Source organism: Rhinolophus sinicus, chromosome 7, assembly GCF_057876585.1.
Source record: "Rhinolophus sinicus isolate RSI-liver-muscle chromosome 7, RSI-T2T, whole genome shotgun sequence".
Classification (NCBI taxonomy): domain Eukaryota; kingdom Metazoa; phylum Chordata; class Mammalia; order Chiroptera; family Rhinolophidae; genus Rhinolophus; species Rhinolophus sinicus.
In genome coordinates this window covers 23,749,345-23,764,986 of record NC_142507.1, presented here as the reverse complement: position 1 = coordinate 23,764,986, position 15,642 = coordinate 23,749,345, and the positions used below count along the sequence as shown (strand labels likewise).

Below are 15,642 nucleotides of genomic sequence, written 5' to 3'. Positions count from 1 at the left end.
ATGGCAGTTTTTAAAGAAATAGAACAAAAAATCAACAGATTTGTTTGGAACTACAAAAGACCCTGAATAGCCAAAGCAATCTTAAGAAAAAAGAACAATGCTGGAGGTATCACACTCCCTGACTTCAGCTTATACTACAGAGCAAAATAATCAAACCAGTATGGTATTGGCAGAAAAACAGACACATAGACCTATGGACTAGAACTGAGAACCCAGAAATAAAACCACATAAATATGGACAGATAATTTTGGACAAAGAAGTCAAAAGCATACACTGGAGAAAAGACAGCCTCTTCAATAAATGGTGCTGGGAGACTTGGAAAGCCACGTGCAAAAGAATGAAACTGGATTACTATCTGTCACCATGTACCAAAATTAATTCAAAATGGATCAAAGACTTAAGCATAAGACCTGACACAATAAACTGCATAGAAGAAAACATAGGTACTAAACTTATGGACCTTGGGTTCAAACAGGATTTTATCAATTTGACTTCAAAGGCAAGGGAAGTAAAAGCTAAAATAAATGAATGGGATTATATCAAACTAAAAGCTTCTGCACAGCAAAAGAAACCATCAACAAAATAAAGAGGCAATCAACTGAATGGGAGAAGACTTTTGCAAACAACGTCTCCAATAAGGGGCTATCCAAAATATATAAGGAACTCATGCCACTAAACAACAACAACAACAAAATTTCCAATTAAAAAATGGGTAGAAGACCTGAATAGATATTTCTCCAAAAAGAACATAGACATATGGCCAACAGACATATGAAAAGATGCTCAACATCACTAATCATCAGAGAAATGCAAATAAAACCTACAATAAGTTATAACCTCACCCCAGTCAGAATGGCTATCATCAACAAAACAAATAATAACAAGTGTTGGAGCAGCTGTGGAAAAAAAAGAACCCTCATACACTGTTGGTGGGAATGCAGACTGGTGCAGCCGCTATGGAAGGTTCCTCAAAAATTTAAGAAGAAGATTACCATATGACCCAGCAATCCCTCTCCTGGGTATCTACCCAAAAGATCTGAAAACATTTATCTATAAAGACATACATGCTCCATTGTTCAATGCAGCTTTATTTACAGTGGCCAATACATGGAAACAAACAAAATGTCCTTTGATAGATGATTGGATAAAGAAGATGTGGTAATGGAATACAACTCTGCCATAAGAAAAGATGAAATAGTGCCACTGCGACAACATGGATGGATCTTGAGATTATTATGCTAAGCGAAACAAGTCACACAGAAAAAGTCAAGAACCATGTGATTTCACTGATATATGGGATATAAAACTGAAAGCAACAAAGGAACAAGACAAACAAATAAAGAAACAAAAACTGATAAACATAGACAATAGTTTAGCGGTTGGTTACCAGAGGTTAAGCGGGGTGTGGGGTGGTAGATGAGGGTAAACAGGATCAAATATATGGTGATGGAAGAACTTACTCTGGGTGGTGAACACACAATGTGATATATAGATGGTGTATTACCGAATTGCACACTTGAAACCTATATAACTTTACTAACCATTGTCACCCCAATAGACTTTAATTTAAAAAAAGGAAGATAGCTTTGAAGCCATATCTCCAAGTCTTGGTTTCCCCACTATAAAATGAAAATAATAGCATCTATTGGATTATCATGAAGATTAAATAAGGCAATGCATGAAAATCACCCAGTAAATTATAACATTTATTATTTTCAATATCAAAGACAGGTTAGCATGAAGGTAAAGAGTATGAGTCGTACTGCCTGAATCTATATTCCAGCTCTACTGCTTCCTGTCTGTTTTTGCAAATTACTTTACTCTTGTGGCCTAATGCCCATTGCATGGAGTCCTGGGGAGATTGAATGTGTAATACATTTAAAGCAATTAAAGTAGTGCCTCACACAGAATAAACTGTCAATAAACATTAGTTATTACTATTATTAACTACAAACATCTAGAAAAGATTTCCTACATATCAAATTTTAAAACTTAAAAGGTCACAAATGCTATGAATAAGCAATTTATAGGAAGAATATAAATGACTGATAAAAATACTAAGAGATGCTCAGCTCCACTCTTAACAGAATACAAATTTAAAACAATGATTTCATTTTTCACCTAATTTTTTTAACAATTGAAAGAAAAGTATATTAAATGCAAGTGAAAAAATGGAAAAACATGCATTCTCAATACAGTTGATGAAAATATAAATTTGCACATCTTTGAAAGGTGATTAGATATAACCCACCAATATAATCCATAAATCCATCAAAGTATATTCTTTGACTCAGCAATTCCATCTGTAGTACTATATCCAACTGAAATATTCATCAAAGTGGGCAAACATATGTAAAAGAAACTAGAAGCACTCTACATGCCCAACAATAAGACACTGGTTAAATAAACCACTTCACATCAACATAGTCGGATACAACCATTAAAAAGTACATTGAATTTCTATACATATAAAAATGAAAATATATTCATTACATATATAAGAATAAAGTTATAGGACAGTATTTATCATATGATGCCATTTTTATTTTTAAACACAAAACAAAATCATACACTTATTTATATATTTATCTCTGCGTGCTTAGAAAAATCAAAAAGATGTTACTGACTATATTTGGCAAATGTGATGATTTTATTTAAATGTTTGCAATATATCTGTACTACTTTTTATTTATTTTGTTGGTTATTTAAAGAAAGCATAACAAATAATGGTTAAAAGCATATTCTGAAACTAACTTGGATTTGTATGTCTACCACCTACCAGTAAACTGCCCTCTCTGCCTCAGTATCCAGTTTGTATGATGAGACTAACACTAACACTAATGATACCAATATACTAACAATAACAACAATAATTGCCATATTATATGATATGATACCAATATACTAATAATAACAACAATAATTGCCATATTATATGGCTGTGGTAAGCATTAAATGAGTTAACAAATGGAAAACCTTAGAATGATGCATGGCACGCTGTAAGCACTACAGGAGACAAAGCCACTATTATTACTCTTGTGCAGCAGCCTTAAAGACACTAGGTCAGCCAAGCCATCCCTCAGAAGCCTCCTTAAATTCTAAGGCAACCAACAAAATTATCAACAGACAATTGTTACAGCAAATGCACTGGCTCTGAGTAACCATAATTAACAATATTTTATTCTGTGCTACAATTGCCTGGCCGACAGAAGACCTAGTATTCAGATTCTAGCTCTGCTCCCCTCTTGCCTCAACTCCCTCATCTATTCAAAAGAGAAAGTTGACTTAGATAATTGCCAAAAATTCTAATATCCTAATAGAATAACTTTACTGTTCAAAATAATTATAGATCTTTATAGCTGTCTCAGAAATACTGCTAGTCAATAAATCCAGAATCTAAAATAGAACTCCATACTACACTAAGGGCACCATAAGAGAAAAACCTCAATAACAGTCTGTTGGAAAACTGCAACAAAAAAGGACTTCCTCTATCTGAATGCAATACAATTATATTTCCTTACAAGCATTCTGTAACTCATACATTTCATCCAATTAAATCAGTTCCTCCCACATGCCATCAATACAAATTAGTGATATTTTACTCTATCTTCACCAACGTGCCATAGTTTCATAACTACATAGAGAACAAGCAACTTTTTCCCACCCCCCAAAAGCCCTCAAATATACTCCACAGTGAAAATGCCTCTGTCCCTCCTTCTCTCTCTCTCTCTCTCTCTCTCTCTCTCTCTCTCTCTCTCTCTCTCTCTCTCTCACACACACACACACACACACACACACACACACACACACATGCATGTGCACCATAAAAAAACACCACAGAACACTTACACGGAATGCTGCCAGGATGATTCTTGTCACTTTCTCTTTGACGGATTCTTGAAGGATATCGGACAGAACAGGAATGATATTATAGCGCCGCAGGTGTTCACACATTTGAGGACTGAATGCCAGGAGCCATATTGAAAAAATCATTTGATACTGGAGTTGAAAGCCACACTTGTTACTCAAAACTCCCATTATGCTGAAAAGGAACACATATTAAGAAAACATTTAATATAACAGTGCAACAAAAAGAAATAATTGATCACTCTTTTTGCACTAATGAAACAAAATTATGTCCTCAGTTTGTTTTCTGCCAGCAATAACAAGCGAACTAGATCCCCACTCATGCAGAGCCATTTGCAGCACAGCTTCACTTAACCCTCTCCAAAGTCACAGGACTAAGGCAAGCAGCAATTGCTGCAGAAAAGCAATGAGAAAGAGAACACAGATTTGCAACACGGCAGTAGGAATGGAAACAAGAATCTGACACATTTAAGGAGCTAAAGTCAACAGGACTTGGTGACACATGGATGACACCCAGTACATCTTGGTGAAGTCAGATGTTATATCAAGATTTTGAGTCTTGACGACCAAGAGGATCATTTACAGCTTTAAAAATATTTAGGAAACTTAGAGAAAAGAGGGCATGCGATTGGAAAAACCCATTATAAGTCCTAATTTAACATAGCCAATCATTGAATTTCAGGGTTAGAACCTCAGAAGCTTCTAGTTCAATCTCCAATTTTACTGATAAGGAAAATGGAAATGAAAGAGATTACACCAAAGAAGAGTGCTAAGGAAATTTCTCTGGGGAATGCCTATAGTCACACAACAAAGGATAGAAACATTTTGAATCGATCCAGTCAGCCCCAACAGCGCAACTAAAGACACTCACAAAAGAGGACTTCCAGGACTGCTTCAGAAAGTAGCAAGAACAATGGGATACGTGTGTTGGAAGCGAAAAGGAGTATTTTGAAGGGGATTAAAGGCAATGTGTCTTTTACTATTATCAATTTTTTTTAATTTAAACTTTTACCGTATTGTTTGATCATACCTCATCTATGGGAACTTACTGCACTTTCAATTTTTCTGTAAAGCTAAAACTGCTCTAAAAAATAAATCTACTACTATAAATTTTAAATTTAATTTTACAATCTATAAGTAGTAGCCCACTGGAAGGTTTATATTTTTGCCATTTCTCCATTTTTGTCATTTGTATAGTTACAAATTTGCTGAATTTTCCTTAATCATCTCATATTTGGCTATTGTGTAAGACTTGCTTTTACTTAATATTGATGTCAATACTTCAACAGGTGTAAAATCATGTAATTTTATTCTGTTAGTACCCTAATACCCAGTTTCCTTTGTTCTCTGATTATTTCAGTTATTAAGGTAAGCCTTTTACCCTTCGCTTTGTGACGTTGTGGCTGAGACATTAAGCCACATATCTACTTTACCAGCTGGCTCTGCCGATAGGAGATGCTAGAGGCTGACTGCAGGATAGAGGAAGAGAGACTTTCTCCTGTTGGCTTCCTGTGATCACTTCTGCAACATTTCGTCACCCTGGCAGCAACCGTTCTTTCCTGTGGCAGCAGCTGAGTTCATTTTCGCAACAGCTCTAGCAGAACAAGCCTCACTGCACACCCTCAGAGACACCAGCACCAGCCCTCTGAGTCCCAACCTATGTGACCCTTCCTCTGAACTCAGAGACATAAGTCCCAGATAAGCAGTACTCCCTAGTCTAATATTCTAATTGCAGCTTCACACAGCCCCTCTTTGAAGCGTGTAAATTTAGTAATTGCAATTTCTTACCTTTGCTACCCAGCTTTAGGAGTATCTGTACTTCCTATCTTTCTGACACTTGAGAATCCTTGTTTGTTTTCAGAAACCTAGTTAACAGTTCTTCACATTAAACTATCTCTGTTAAAGTAAAAAAACTTTAATAACCAGAGGGATTAAGGAGAGCTCAGGACCAATATTCTATTGCAGAAACCAAGACAGAAAGGTTTCAAAGGAAGGAGTGGTCAACGATGAATGCTACAGAAAAGTTTAAGCTAGTTTAAAATTAGTCTACTACATATATGTGTATACATATATATGTATATAGATATATAGATATATGTGTATATAGATATATATATGATTACTGGAGAAGTCTTCTATATCCAAATATCAACCATAAGAAATACTCTAATGAAGGAAAATAAAGCTCCTGTTTACCAGAATAAGGAAGGGATACCCTTAGGTGCAGGAGCCCTAACTCTTAATACAGTGGAGCATAAAGGACATGCTAAGGAGATAATAGTACTTTAACAAATGTATGTTGTACGGTGCAAGGCACGGGGGATATAATGACATAAAGGTTGGAAAAACAGACAATGCCTGTGCTCTCAAGGAAACTGAGTCTAGTGCAGTGGAGGGAAGGATTCAGAGGACGTGGCCCTGGAGCTGAGACCTGAAGAATGAGTGGGCAGGCATGAATTACCAGTTAGGTTTCTGCTAACCCTCTCAAACTGGTGAGTTTGGTGCTACTGTTAAAGTCCCTGAAAAAGTTATTAAATGATGTTGTAGACTCCTAAATGCTACCTTTGTTAGGTATTTAATAATACTTGCCAACAAGACTGTAAATTCCTTAGAGGAAAGGACCATGTGTGTTTCTTTGTGTTCCCATAATATATAGTACAACATTATACAGAGAGCTCAAAAAATACAAATAATTGTCAAATCCAAGATTAGAAAGAAGGCCAAGGTCCATGAGGCCAAAATAACTATTTAGTGTTCTGTTTTGTCTTTTAATTAAGGTGTTTTGTTGTTTTTTCAATCCAGCCAATGCAGGGAGTAGGGAGGAAAAGCAGCTAGTTTACTGGCTGATTTGTACACTTTTAGCTAGCAGCTGCTCTTCAAACCCATGAGCACCTCGCACCTCATCACGCAATATCACCCAATAATGTAATGTTCTGATGTTTTTAAAAAAACTTAGCTTTCATTTATATGCTTCTTTATACTTTCAAAATATTTCAAATATTGGGGTATAAATGTTCAGAAGTGCTGGATGAATTTGTGGAGGGAATTACTCCAGTAAAAGCCCCCTTTCAGCTCCAGTATTTAAAAAAAAATCAGTGCTAACCTTTAGATCTTCTAGTGAAGTCAACAATACACAAGACAATGCAAAGTATATTTTTGTTCTTATATGGATATACAAACATTCAGAAATAGTGTTGTGTCATTCATGTAACAGGTTTTTAACCAAAAAAGAAAGAAAATTATATAGATAAAAATATACTGGGGTTTTAAAAACATCAATTCTCTTCAAACAGGCTACACTTGAAGATTGTTTCTCCTCGTATGATTCTCCTTGTGATTTGAGAAATACCAGAAAAAATATATAAGAAAACTTTCAATCCTAACAAAAGATACTGAAAAGTACAAAGTGCACATTTCATTTCTTAAAAAATGAAGATTAAATGATTTTTCTAAATTGCTATACCATCAGCAAGTTAACATATTATACCTTTATTAATGCCTATTCTCACCCTAAATGCTTCTTTATTGATTTGATTATTGCTAATCTTGTTAGTGGTCACTACCCACTAAAATGTGTAGGTTGAACATGAAATATTCTAAATTGTATTTATCCCTGCTCTTGTTGCTAAACTGAATAGTTAATATTGCTTACTGTCCTCCAAAATACTAAGTGCCAGTAATTAGAACAGCAGCATGTGGTTATTCTTGATTTTACAGTTTATTGAACTAAATTTTAGTATTTGAGTTTATTTTTGAGCAATTATAACTATACTTATAACTACAACTATAACTTTGTATAAATTTGTTTCGTGACTTTTATTCTCTTACCAGTCTTCCAAAGAACAAAAAGAAAATCTACTTTTTGTTTCATAGAATAAAATTCCATTTATTTTGCAATCATCATCCAGGTCTATTTTAAACCTAAGGTATGTTATGGAAACTTTAAGATTTTGTTATATATAATTTAGAGAATTACACTATTTCATCATCCTTGATATTATTTCATCATTATCCATTCATTACTCCCAACTATGCTAAAAACATTTAAAGACTAAACTTATAAGAAAGTTGGAGAATAATGAATCACTTAGGAAGATAATATAATACTGATAAATAGATAAGTAAATAATCATCCTTTTTTATTGTATTGCCCAAAATATTGCACCATTTTTCTAAGAAGGTAAAAAGACTAGAATCACCATCTTTCCAGTCTACCTTTATTAAAATCATCATCCTCTGACTGTTATCCTTAGAAAAGACTGCCTGCAAAGCTGGCCCTTGGCTGGCTGTGGGAACTTGACTGGTAAACAGTTCCCTACACTGATACAAAACTTTTCCTAAATGATAAGGGTGGCTCACTGTACCTAAACTGTTTGCACAAACAACGTTTATGCTGAACATCTGGCCTTACATCTGGAGCCTGGAATTTTGCAGTGTGTTAGGCAGAGGGTGTCTACCTAACAAACCTCAATAAAAACTGTGGGTGTGGAGTGCCTAGTGAGTTTCCTGGGCAGAAACCTTACACAAATGTTGTTGCACTTTCATTGCTGGGGGAAGAGTGTGCTATGCAATCCCCTCATGGAAGGAAGAGTACTAAGAAAGCTTTACATGGATTCCTCCAGACTCAGCCTTATGGTCCAGCTGTGTATCCATACCGTCTCTGTAATAAATCTCAGCCATGAGAACAACTAAATGCTGAGTCCTCTGAGTCCCTCTGTTGAGTCTGCTGACACAGTATGAACACAGCTGAGAATTCAGAACTTTTTATTTCCTTCCTATACTGACAATTACCTGAGGAAGGCATTTTACTATTATTAGATAAATTGGAAGTTGAAAGCAAAGAGACAGACAGCATTCCATTCTATAACAATGATGATGAAATTGGTCACATAAGTGAAATCTTAAACTGTGATTCTTCAGATGACTATATCTCAAACTAGAAAATTGATGAGTGAACAATATATTTCTAAGGACAAAAAGGTAATATTGTACTCTCACCTAGTTAGCCATTCAACATGAAAAACTTCAAAACAGTATTGCAACAACAACTTGGACAATTCCAATTTGCTAAAAGGACATATCATGGTTTTCTTTCATCTTTTATGATGTTTGTGCACCAAAATTTACTTACTACAAAAAGGTATGCTATGTAAAAATTCTTATTAAAATTTCTAATGGTTGTTTTCTACTATCTCTTTTTTCTTAATTCTATTAATTATTCATAAAATGATTAAATATATATTTTACAAAGGATCTAGATAGCAAATTATGACTATTTTTCCTGACATACTGGGGATTAAATACGTATAAGTAGAAATTTTGCAGATTATTATAAGATTACTAATTTATTGAGTTGATGGTTATAGTGTAGCTTATGACAATTCAAATGTAATTCATAAGAACAGTCATTTGCAGAAGTAACCCACCCTAAGAAATCGCATGCAAATATTGGCTGAGAAGATCTAGGGTATGTGGTCCTTTTGGCAGGTATATTCCTAAACTGAAGCTGGACGCATAACCCTACCACAGCGTCAGGATCATTCAGTCAACTCTTCTGCTCTCAAGCCTCCCTCACCAAGCAACCTTCTGTTGATAAACTAGCTTCCTGTATAGATTTTCCAACAGACAAAAAATGTCTTCACTAACTGAAAAGAATATTTGGTTAAAGAGCAGTAAGATCTATCACTATAAATAAATAAATTGGCTTTCTGGTAGTAAAATAATTTTATTTGTTTGTTTTGGGGGGTTATGGGTTCTTTGTTTGTAAAAACACATTGTTAAATCTGAAAAGACAGCTCCTCAAAGCTTCTGGACCTGCAAATGAGGACCCCACAAAGAATGGACTGATTATATAGCTTTACAAAGAATGACTGATATTCACTCTTTTTGGCATAAGACTTTTTATTGTTGATTTTTGCCTGTATTTACCACATTTTTAAAATTGTTTTTCTATTCTGAGTATCTGGAATTTGTTCTACCAAGATTTGGTTTTTAGGAATCCTTAGCCTCTTATAATAGCACAGACCATGCAAGGAAAAGGGGAAACATTCCAACTGGTAGTTATTATTGATTTCTAGAAAAGTTAGCATAATCCACTGTAAACAGAAATGAGAAAATTAAAATACTTCTTTTGGGTGATTAACAGAATTAATTTCTTTGTAAATGTCAAGGAGAGATGCTTTTAAATGTTGTTCTACATTAAAAGTAAATAGGCACTCACCAGTTTACCCCATCTGCTTCTACCCAGGCAAAGCGGTACTCATTGACCCGAAGCATCAGCTGCAGACACCCAGCAACACACTGAACATACTGAGAGCTCTATGCAAGAAGAAGTACAAGTTTTTAAAATTGGTACGTATTTAAAGTCATGAGATTATACATATACGAAAAGACTGGAATTTTTTTTTTTTTTTGCTATAATTTCTTATCATCAGAACACCAAAAATCGTAATATTTTTTCAAAAATCAATCCTCATTTTTGCTTTTCTCTCTACCTCTTAGAAATCAAGCTGATGTTCTCTGCCAAATTAAACCTATACAGTTCAAGACTATTTAAACACATATGCATAGTTAGGGAAATGAGGGAACAAAGATATTATGTCTTTGATATGGTTTGATAATTACTTTGCAATGTTTCACTTCCTCTGAATACAGGCACTATATAGAGAATACAGCTCTTCAAAATTATAGAAATATCAAAGAACAACAATAAAATTAAAAAGATAAAAGTGTATGCTTTGAGACAGACCTATATTTGAATGATCTTGGGCAAGTTACTGAACCTTTCCAAATTCAATTTCTTCATCCTTAATGAGGATGACACCCCAAGTACCCTGAAAAGGTATTGTTAGAATTAAGTAAAGTAATTCATCATACAGCTAGACATTTCCTAGAAATTCAATAAATGGGAAGCTTAAAAAAATAAAAAACATTATACCACATATAAAAAGTGTGACTAAACCCTTAAAAAACACTCTCTATCACTTGTAAAAACTATCAGTTCAAAAGCACTGTCTTAGAAAAGTTGTGGTTAAATCTGAAACTTGAAATAAACAGGAATAATATCCCCAGGAAGCAGCAGACTCCTCCATTTTAGCAAAGCCAGTAGTAACACCTCGCCTGGCTCTTCTCTAAATATTTACCATCAGCCTTATATCTATAAGAAATGGATAAACAAGACTAAATTTCAGACTCTAGCCTTAAAGAACATGCTAATAAAAAAAAATGAAGAAGAAAGGAGAGAATATGGATCTTCTATAAATTCACAAAACCTAATACACACGATGCTAACCTCTGTGTTTTAATTTAAACAACGTTTGTTAAAACTTAATACTTCAAAGAAATTCCAGGCACTCAAATACAAAAACACAATGATATAAGTACATACAGTAGAATAATCAAAAGTTATCAAGAAAAGGTTATCTTAGATTTTACTTAGAAAGTACTGAACACAGTTGCCCCAAAGCACAATATATCTACTAATAATTTGCCTGAAAACTCAAAACATTAGCGGAAATTAATGACCAAAAACTAGTGAGTTTTCAGCTCTAAAACAATCTTCCATGATGGGGGAAGAAAGTGTATTTTTTCCAATTAAGTCAAGTAGTATTCCCCGTGAAAGAGGAATTCCATTACAGAGACAGACTAAGCAAGGTTTCTATATTTCATCAATAAAAAGGCAACGTAGGGCACTCTCTTCTCTTCCATTTATCAACAATTTTCTCTCAACACAAAAATTTCTTGATTCACTGTAAGTCTTTCTTTTCTGTGTCCATTTACCATATTATTACCATACATGACACATTTCAAATATGGACTCTTTGCTGTTATTTATAGCTTCAAGATTCACATCGTAAGTGAGCATATAAAAGATGCTGGTTCTAAAACTGTACCCTCTCCTATTGTATACTCTGACGTAGTCCAAATATCATTCCAGAAATTACTTTCAAAATACATAGTAAGGGCAACACTGTCAAATGATTGAAGTATTGCCTTCAATTAAAGTAAATTGTATCACTTCTTTGTCTGTGTGGGGGCGGAGCCCCAGAGAGTAGTTTCCAGGCTCTCGGCCTCACATTGACAGGTGCTGGCTCAGGTAGTAAATGGCCAACTGTGATTGCATGGCCATCAGCTGTGGCTAGTTGGCCGTCAGCTGTAACCAGTGAGCCATTGGCCACAATATAACTGCTGTGGATACGGAGAGGAGGAAGGAAGAGAAGGAGAGAAGAAGGATGGGGCTAGCAAGAAGATGGCGGCTGGGCTGGCAAGCGTGGATGGCGGTTTGCGGACAGTGTGTATCCAGCCTCCAGTGAGAGTATAGTGCCGCCAGAGAGAATAAAGTGGTATGACTCCCCTACCTATGGCTCCGTGGGTGTTCCTTTTTGGCCTCACCATATCCTGCGTTCTTGTATGGGGAGCGGGAGCAGAGACCCCGCAGGCCTCCCCGCACGACAAATGGCGCAGCGAGCAGGGTATGGTGCCGGCCAAAGCTCCCCGAAGGGCGGTGGAGCAGTTTGTGCGTATGAACACTCAGTCTCAGGAAGACCAGGAGGAGCAGCTGCCGGAGAGCTGGACCCCCGTGGAGGGGTGGGAGGACGTGGACGGTTCTCCCACCAGCACAGGAAAAGCCATGCAGCTGCTGCAGAGATGGAGCCCCGTGGAGAGGTGGAAAGATGTGGACGGTTCCCCAACCAGTACAGGCCGGAGAAAGCGAAGGTCGTTGCAGCCCTGTGGGCCGGGGAAGTTCCTGCTCAGGCAGCCTGGATGCAGGACTTATAGTCCCAGGAGGTAACGCTTGCTGAGTCCTCCGTGGGAGATAAGGGTGAGGTCAAGGTCGTCCCTCACCCCCAGGACAGTCCTGGTGAATGACTATGGACTATGGGGAATTGCCTTCCATCCCTAATTTAATGGACCGCTTGACTGTTTGTTTGGGAACTGTTGTTAGTGGAACTGGGGGATATTTGCTTTTGTCTCTTGACTGGCCGCCATTGAGAATATGTAAGCACCTTGATTGTGAGTCGCTGTTGTTCCAGCAGGGTACCCTGAGAGGCACAGAGAGAGTGGCAGTGCGCTGAGAGGTCTGGCTGAGCCCTGAAGATACCCTGGCTGTGCCCAGGAAGTCGGGCTGTTCCCAGAGAGAGTAGTAGAGCCCTGAAGGTACCCTGGCTGTGCCCAGGAAGTCGGGCTGTTCCCAGAGAGAGTGGCGGTGCCCTGAGAGCCCTGGCTGTGTCCAGGAAGTGTGGCTGTGCCCACAGAGAGTGGTGGTGCCCTGAGAAGCCCTGGCTGTGTCCAGGAAGTGTGGCTGTTCCCAGAGAAAGTGGCAGTGCCCTGAGAAATCCTAGCTGTGCCCGGGGAAACTAGTGGTACCCTAAGAAGTCCAGGAAGTCTGGCTGTGCCCAGGAGTACTGGTGGTGCCCTGAGAAACCCTGGCTGTGTCCGGGAAGACAGGTGGTACCCTAAGAAGTCCAGGAAGTCTGGCAGTGCCCAGGAGTACTGGTGGTGCCCTGAGAAACCCTAGCTGTGCCCGGGGAAACTAGTGGTACCCTAAGAAGTCCAGGAAGTCTGGCTGTGCCCAGGAGTACTGGTGGTGCCCTGAGAAACCCTGGCTGTGTCCGGGAAGACAGGTGGTACCCTAAGAAGTCCAGGAAGTCTGGCAGTGCCCAGGAGTACTGGTGGTGCCCTGAGAAACCCTGGCTGTGTCCGGGAAGACAGGTGGTACCCTAAGAAGTCCAGGAAGTCTGGCCGTGCCCAGAAGCACTGGTGGTGCCCTGAGAAACCCTGGCTGTGCCCAGAGAGCCTGGCTGTGTCCAGGATATTGCATTCACCCCCAGGCTCCTCGCACAGGTCCCCTCGCGGAAGACGCTTGTCGCGTAGATTGTGAGGCGAGAGCCTGTAGGGGTGGAGTGTGGGGGCGGAGCCCCAGAGAGTAGTTTCCAGGCTCTCGGCCTCACATTGACAGGTGCTGGCTCAGGTAGTAAATGGCCAACTGTGATTGCATGGCCATCAGCTGTGGCTAGTTGGCCGTCAGCTGTAACCAGTGAGCCATTGGCCACAATATAACTGCTGTGGATACGGAGAGGAGGAAGGAAGAGAAGGAGAGAAGAAGGATGGGGCTAGCAAGAAGATGGCGGCTGGGCTGGCAAGCGTGGATGGCGGTTTGCGGACAGTGTGTATCCAGCCTCCAGTGAGAGTATAGTGCCGCCAGAGAGAATAAAGTGGTATGACTCCCCTACCTATGGCTCCGTGGGTGTTCCTTTTTGGCCTCACCGTGTCCTGCGTTCTTATGAGGGGAGCGGGAGCAGAGACCCCGCAGGTCTCCCTGCATGACAGTCTTTCACTTACATTGTCCTATTAGTCTTATGTATAAATTATTCAATATTTCTTAAGAAAATAATCAGCCTTCAATCTAACCCGTCACCATTTCTAATACTACACAATGGTAATTCAATACTGCTGCAGTCAATAGCACAACCATGCAAAGCCATCAAGCAATTCTAGTCTGTTCTGCCATTCCCCAGAGTCACTGTCACATATTCACTACTATCCTATCCTACTCTCTTCCCTCACTCTCAGTAGTAAGAGAAAAAATAGAGACCATTAGTAAGAGATTCACTCAGTTACATTTCATTCCCCAAATTGAACTCCATTTATAGCCATTTTTAACCTCTCTCTCACACGAGAGTCAGCAGACTTTTTCTTGTCCAAGATCCATAGCCTCGTCTATATCTCATTCCTCGCACATAATGCTCCATCAACCAGACCCCTCTCCTATATCTTCAATCTCTGGTTCCCTCTCCTCAGCCTCTAAATATACGCAATCCTTACTCATCTTTAAACTATCCCTGAACCTGTACCAATCTCTGTGTCTTTCTTCCTCCCAATACATGAAGGTTTCTTGAAAGAATTATCACCAAAATTTTACCTCCCTTATGTCTCATCACCCCACTTAACATGGCAAATGCTAGGATCATCAGTGACCTTAAATTACCAGTTCCAACAATCACTTTCATCTGAGAATTTGATCTATCTCCAACTACTAACTGGAAAGCTCTTTCCCCATTCTCCTCTCCATTTGAATTGACTCACCTGCTGCAAGTCTTAGATCAAATATTAACTCCTCCACCATGAAAATGCAGTAGTATAGCATAACGGTTAAAAAAAAAGCCTGTAGAACCAGCCGGCAACACTCAGCCACTTGCAAGCTATGTAAGCTTGAATGAGCTTTCTACCTATAAAATGGGGATAACAGGGCAAATGCCCTGGGGTGTGGGGATAATTTCATTAGTTAATGTATGAAAGAGTTTTCAATGGTACCTGTCATATAATATTCAACACGTTTGCTGCTGTATCTACTATTGTATTCTGATTTTTCCAGATAGAATTAATCACTTTCGTAGTGCCACATATAAATCTGTTTTCTCTCTCTCTCTCTCTCTCTCTCTCTCTCTCTCTCTCTCTCTCTCTCTCTCTCTCTCTGCCCCATTAAGCCAAAAAGCAATAGAGGAGTCTTTTTTAAGTTCATTATTTAAGCACAGTCCCTGGTAAAAAAAACAGCACTTTAAAAATGCTTGTTTTGCTAAATGAATAATTAAAAATTCATTGCATTTGATCATATTTTTTTCTACTTTGCAATTTGGCTATAGAAGGAAAAAAGTAAACCTAAAATTTTTAAATATATTTTCTCCAAGTGAAGTTATTTTTGTATTGTGCCTAGCAAGATAGTTTATATATATATATATATATATATATATATATATATATATATATATATCACC

The 15,642-nt window shown here is 37.9% G+C and overlaps 1 protein-coding gene across 2 annotated transcripts in view; it reads right to left on the bottom strand.

The window, feature by feature from the left end:
• The window catches only part of ATP6V1H (ATPase H+ transporting V1 subunit H), a 154,019-nt gene that overhangs the window by 107,153 nt on the left and 31,224 nt on the right, over positions 1-15,642 (bottom strand). For both annotated transcript variants that reach the window (XM_019729824.3, XM_019729826.3), the window contains 2 exons: positions 10,089-10,186; positions 3,851-4,043 (listed from right to left, as the gene is read on the bottom strand). In XM_019729824.3, the coding sequence (XP_019585383.1) occupies positions 3,851-4,043; positions 10,089-10,186 (291 nt within the window). The remainder of the gene's footprint in view (positions 1-3,850; positions 4,044-10,088; positions 10,187-15,642) is intronic.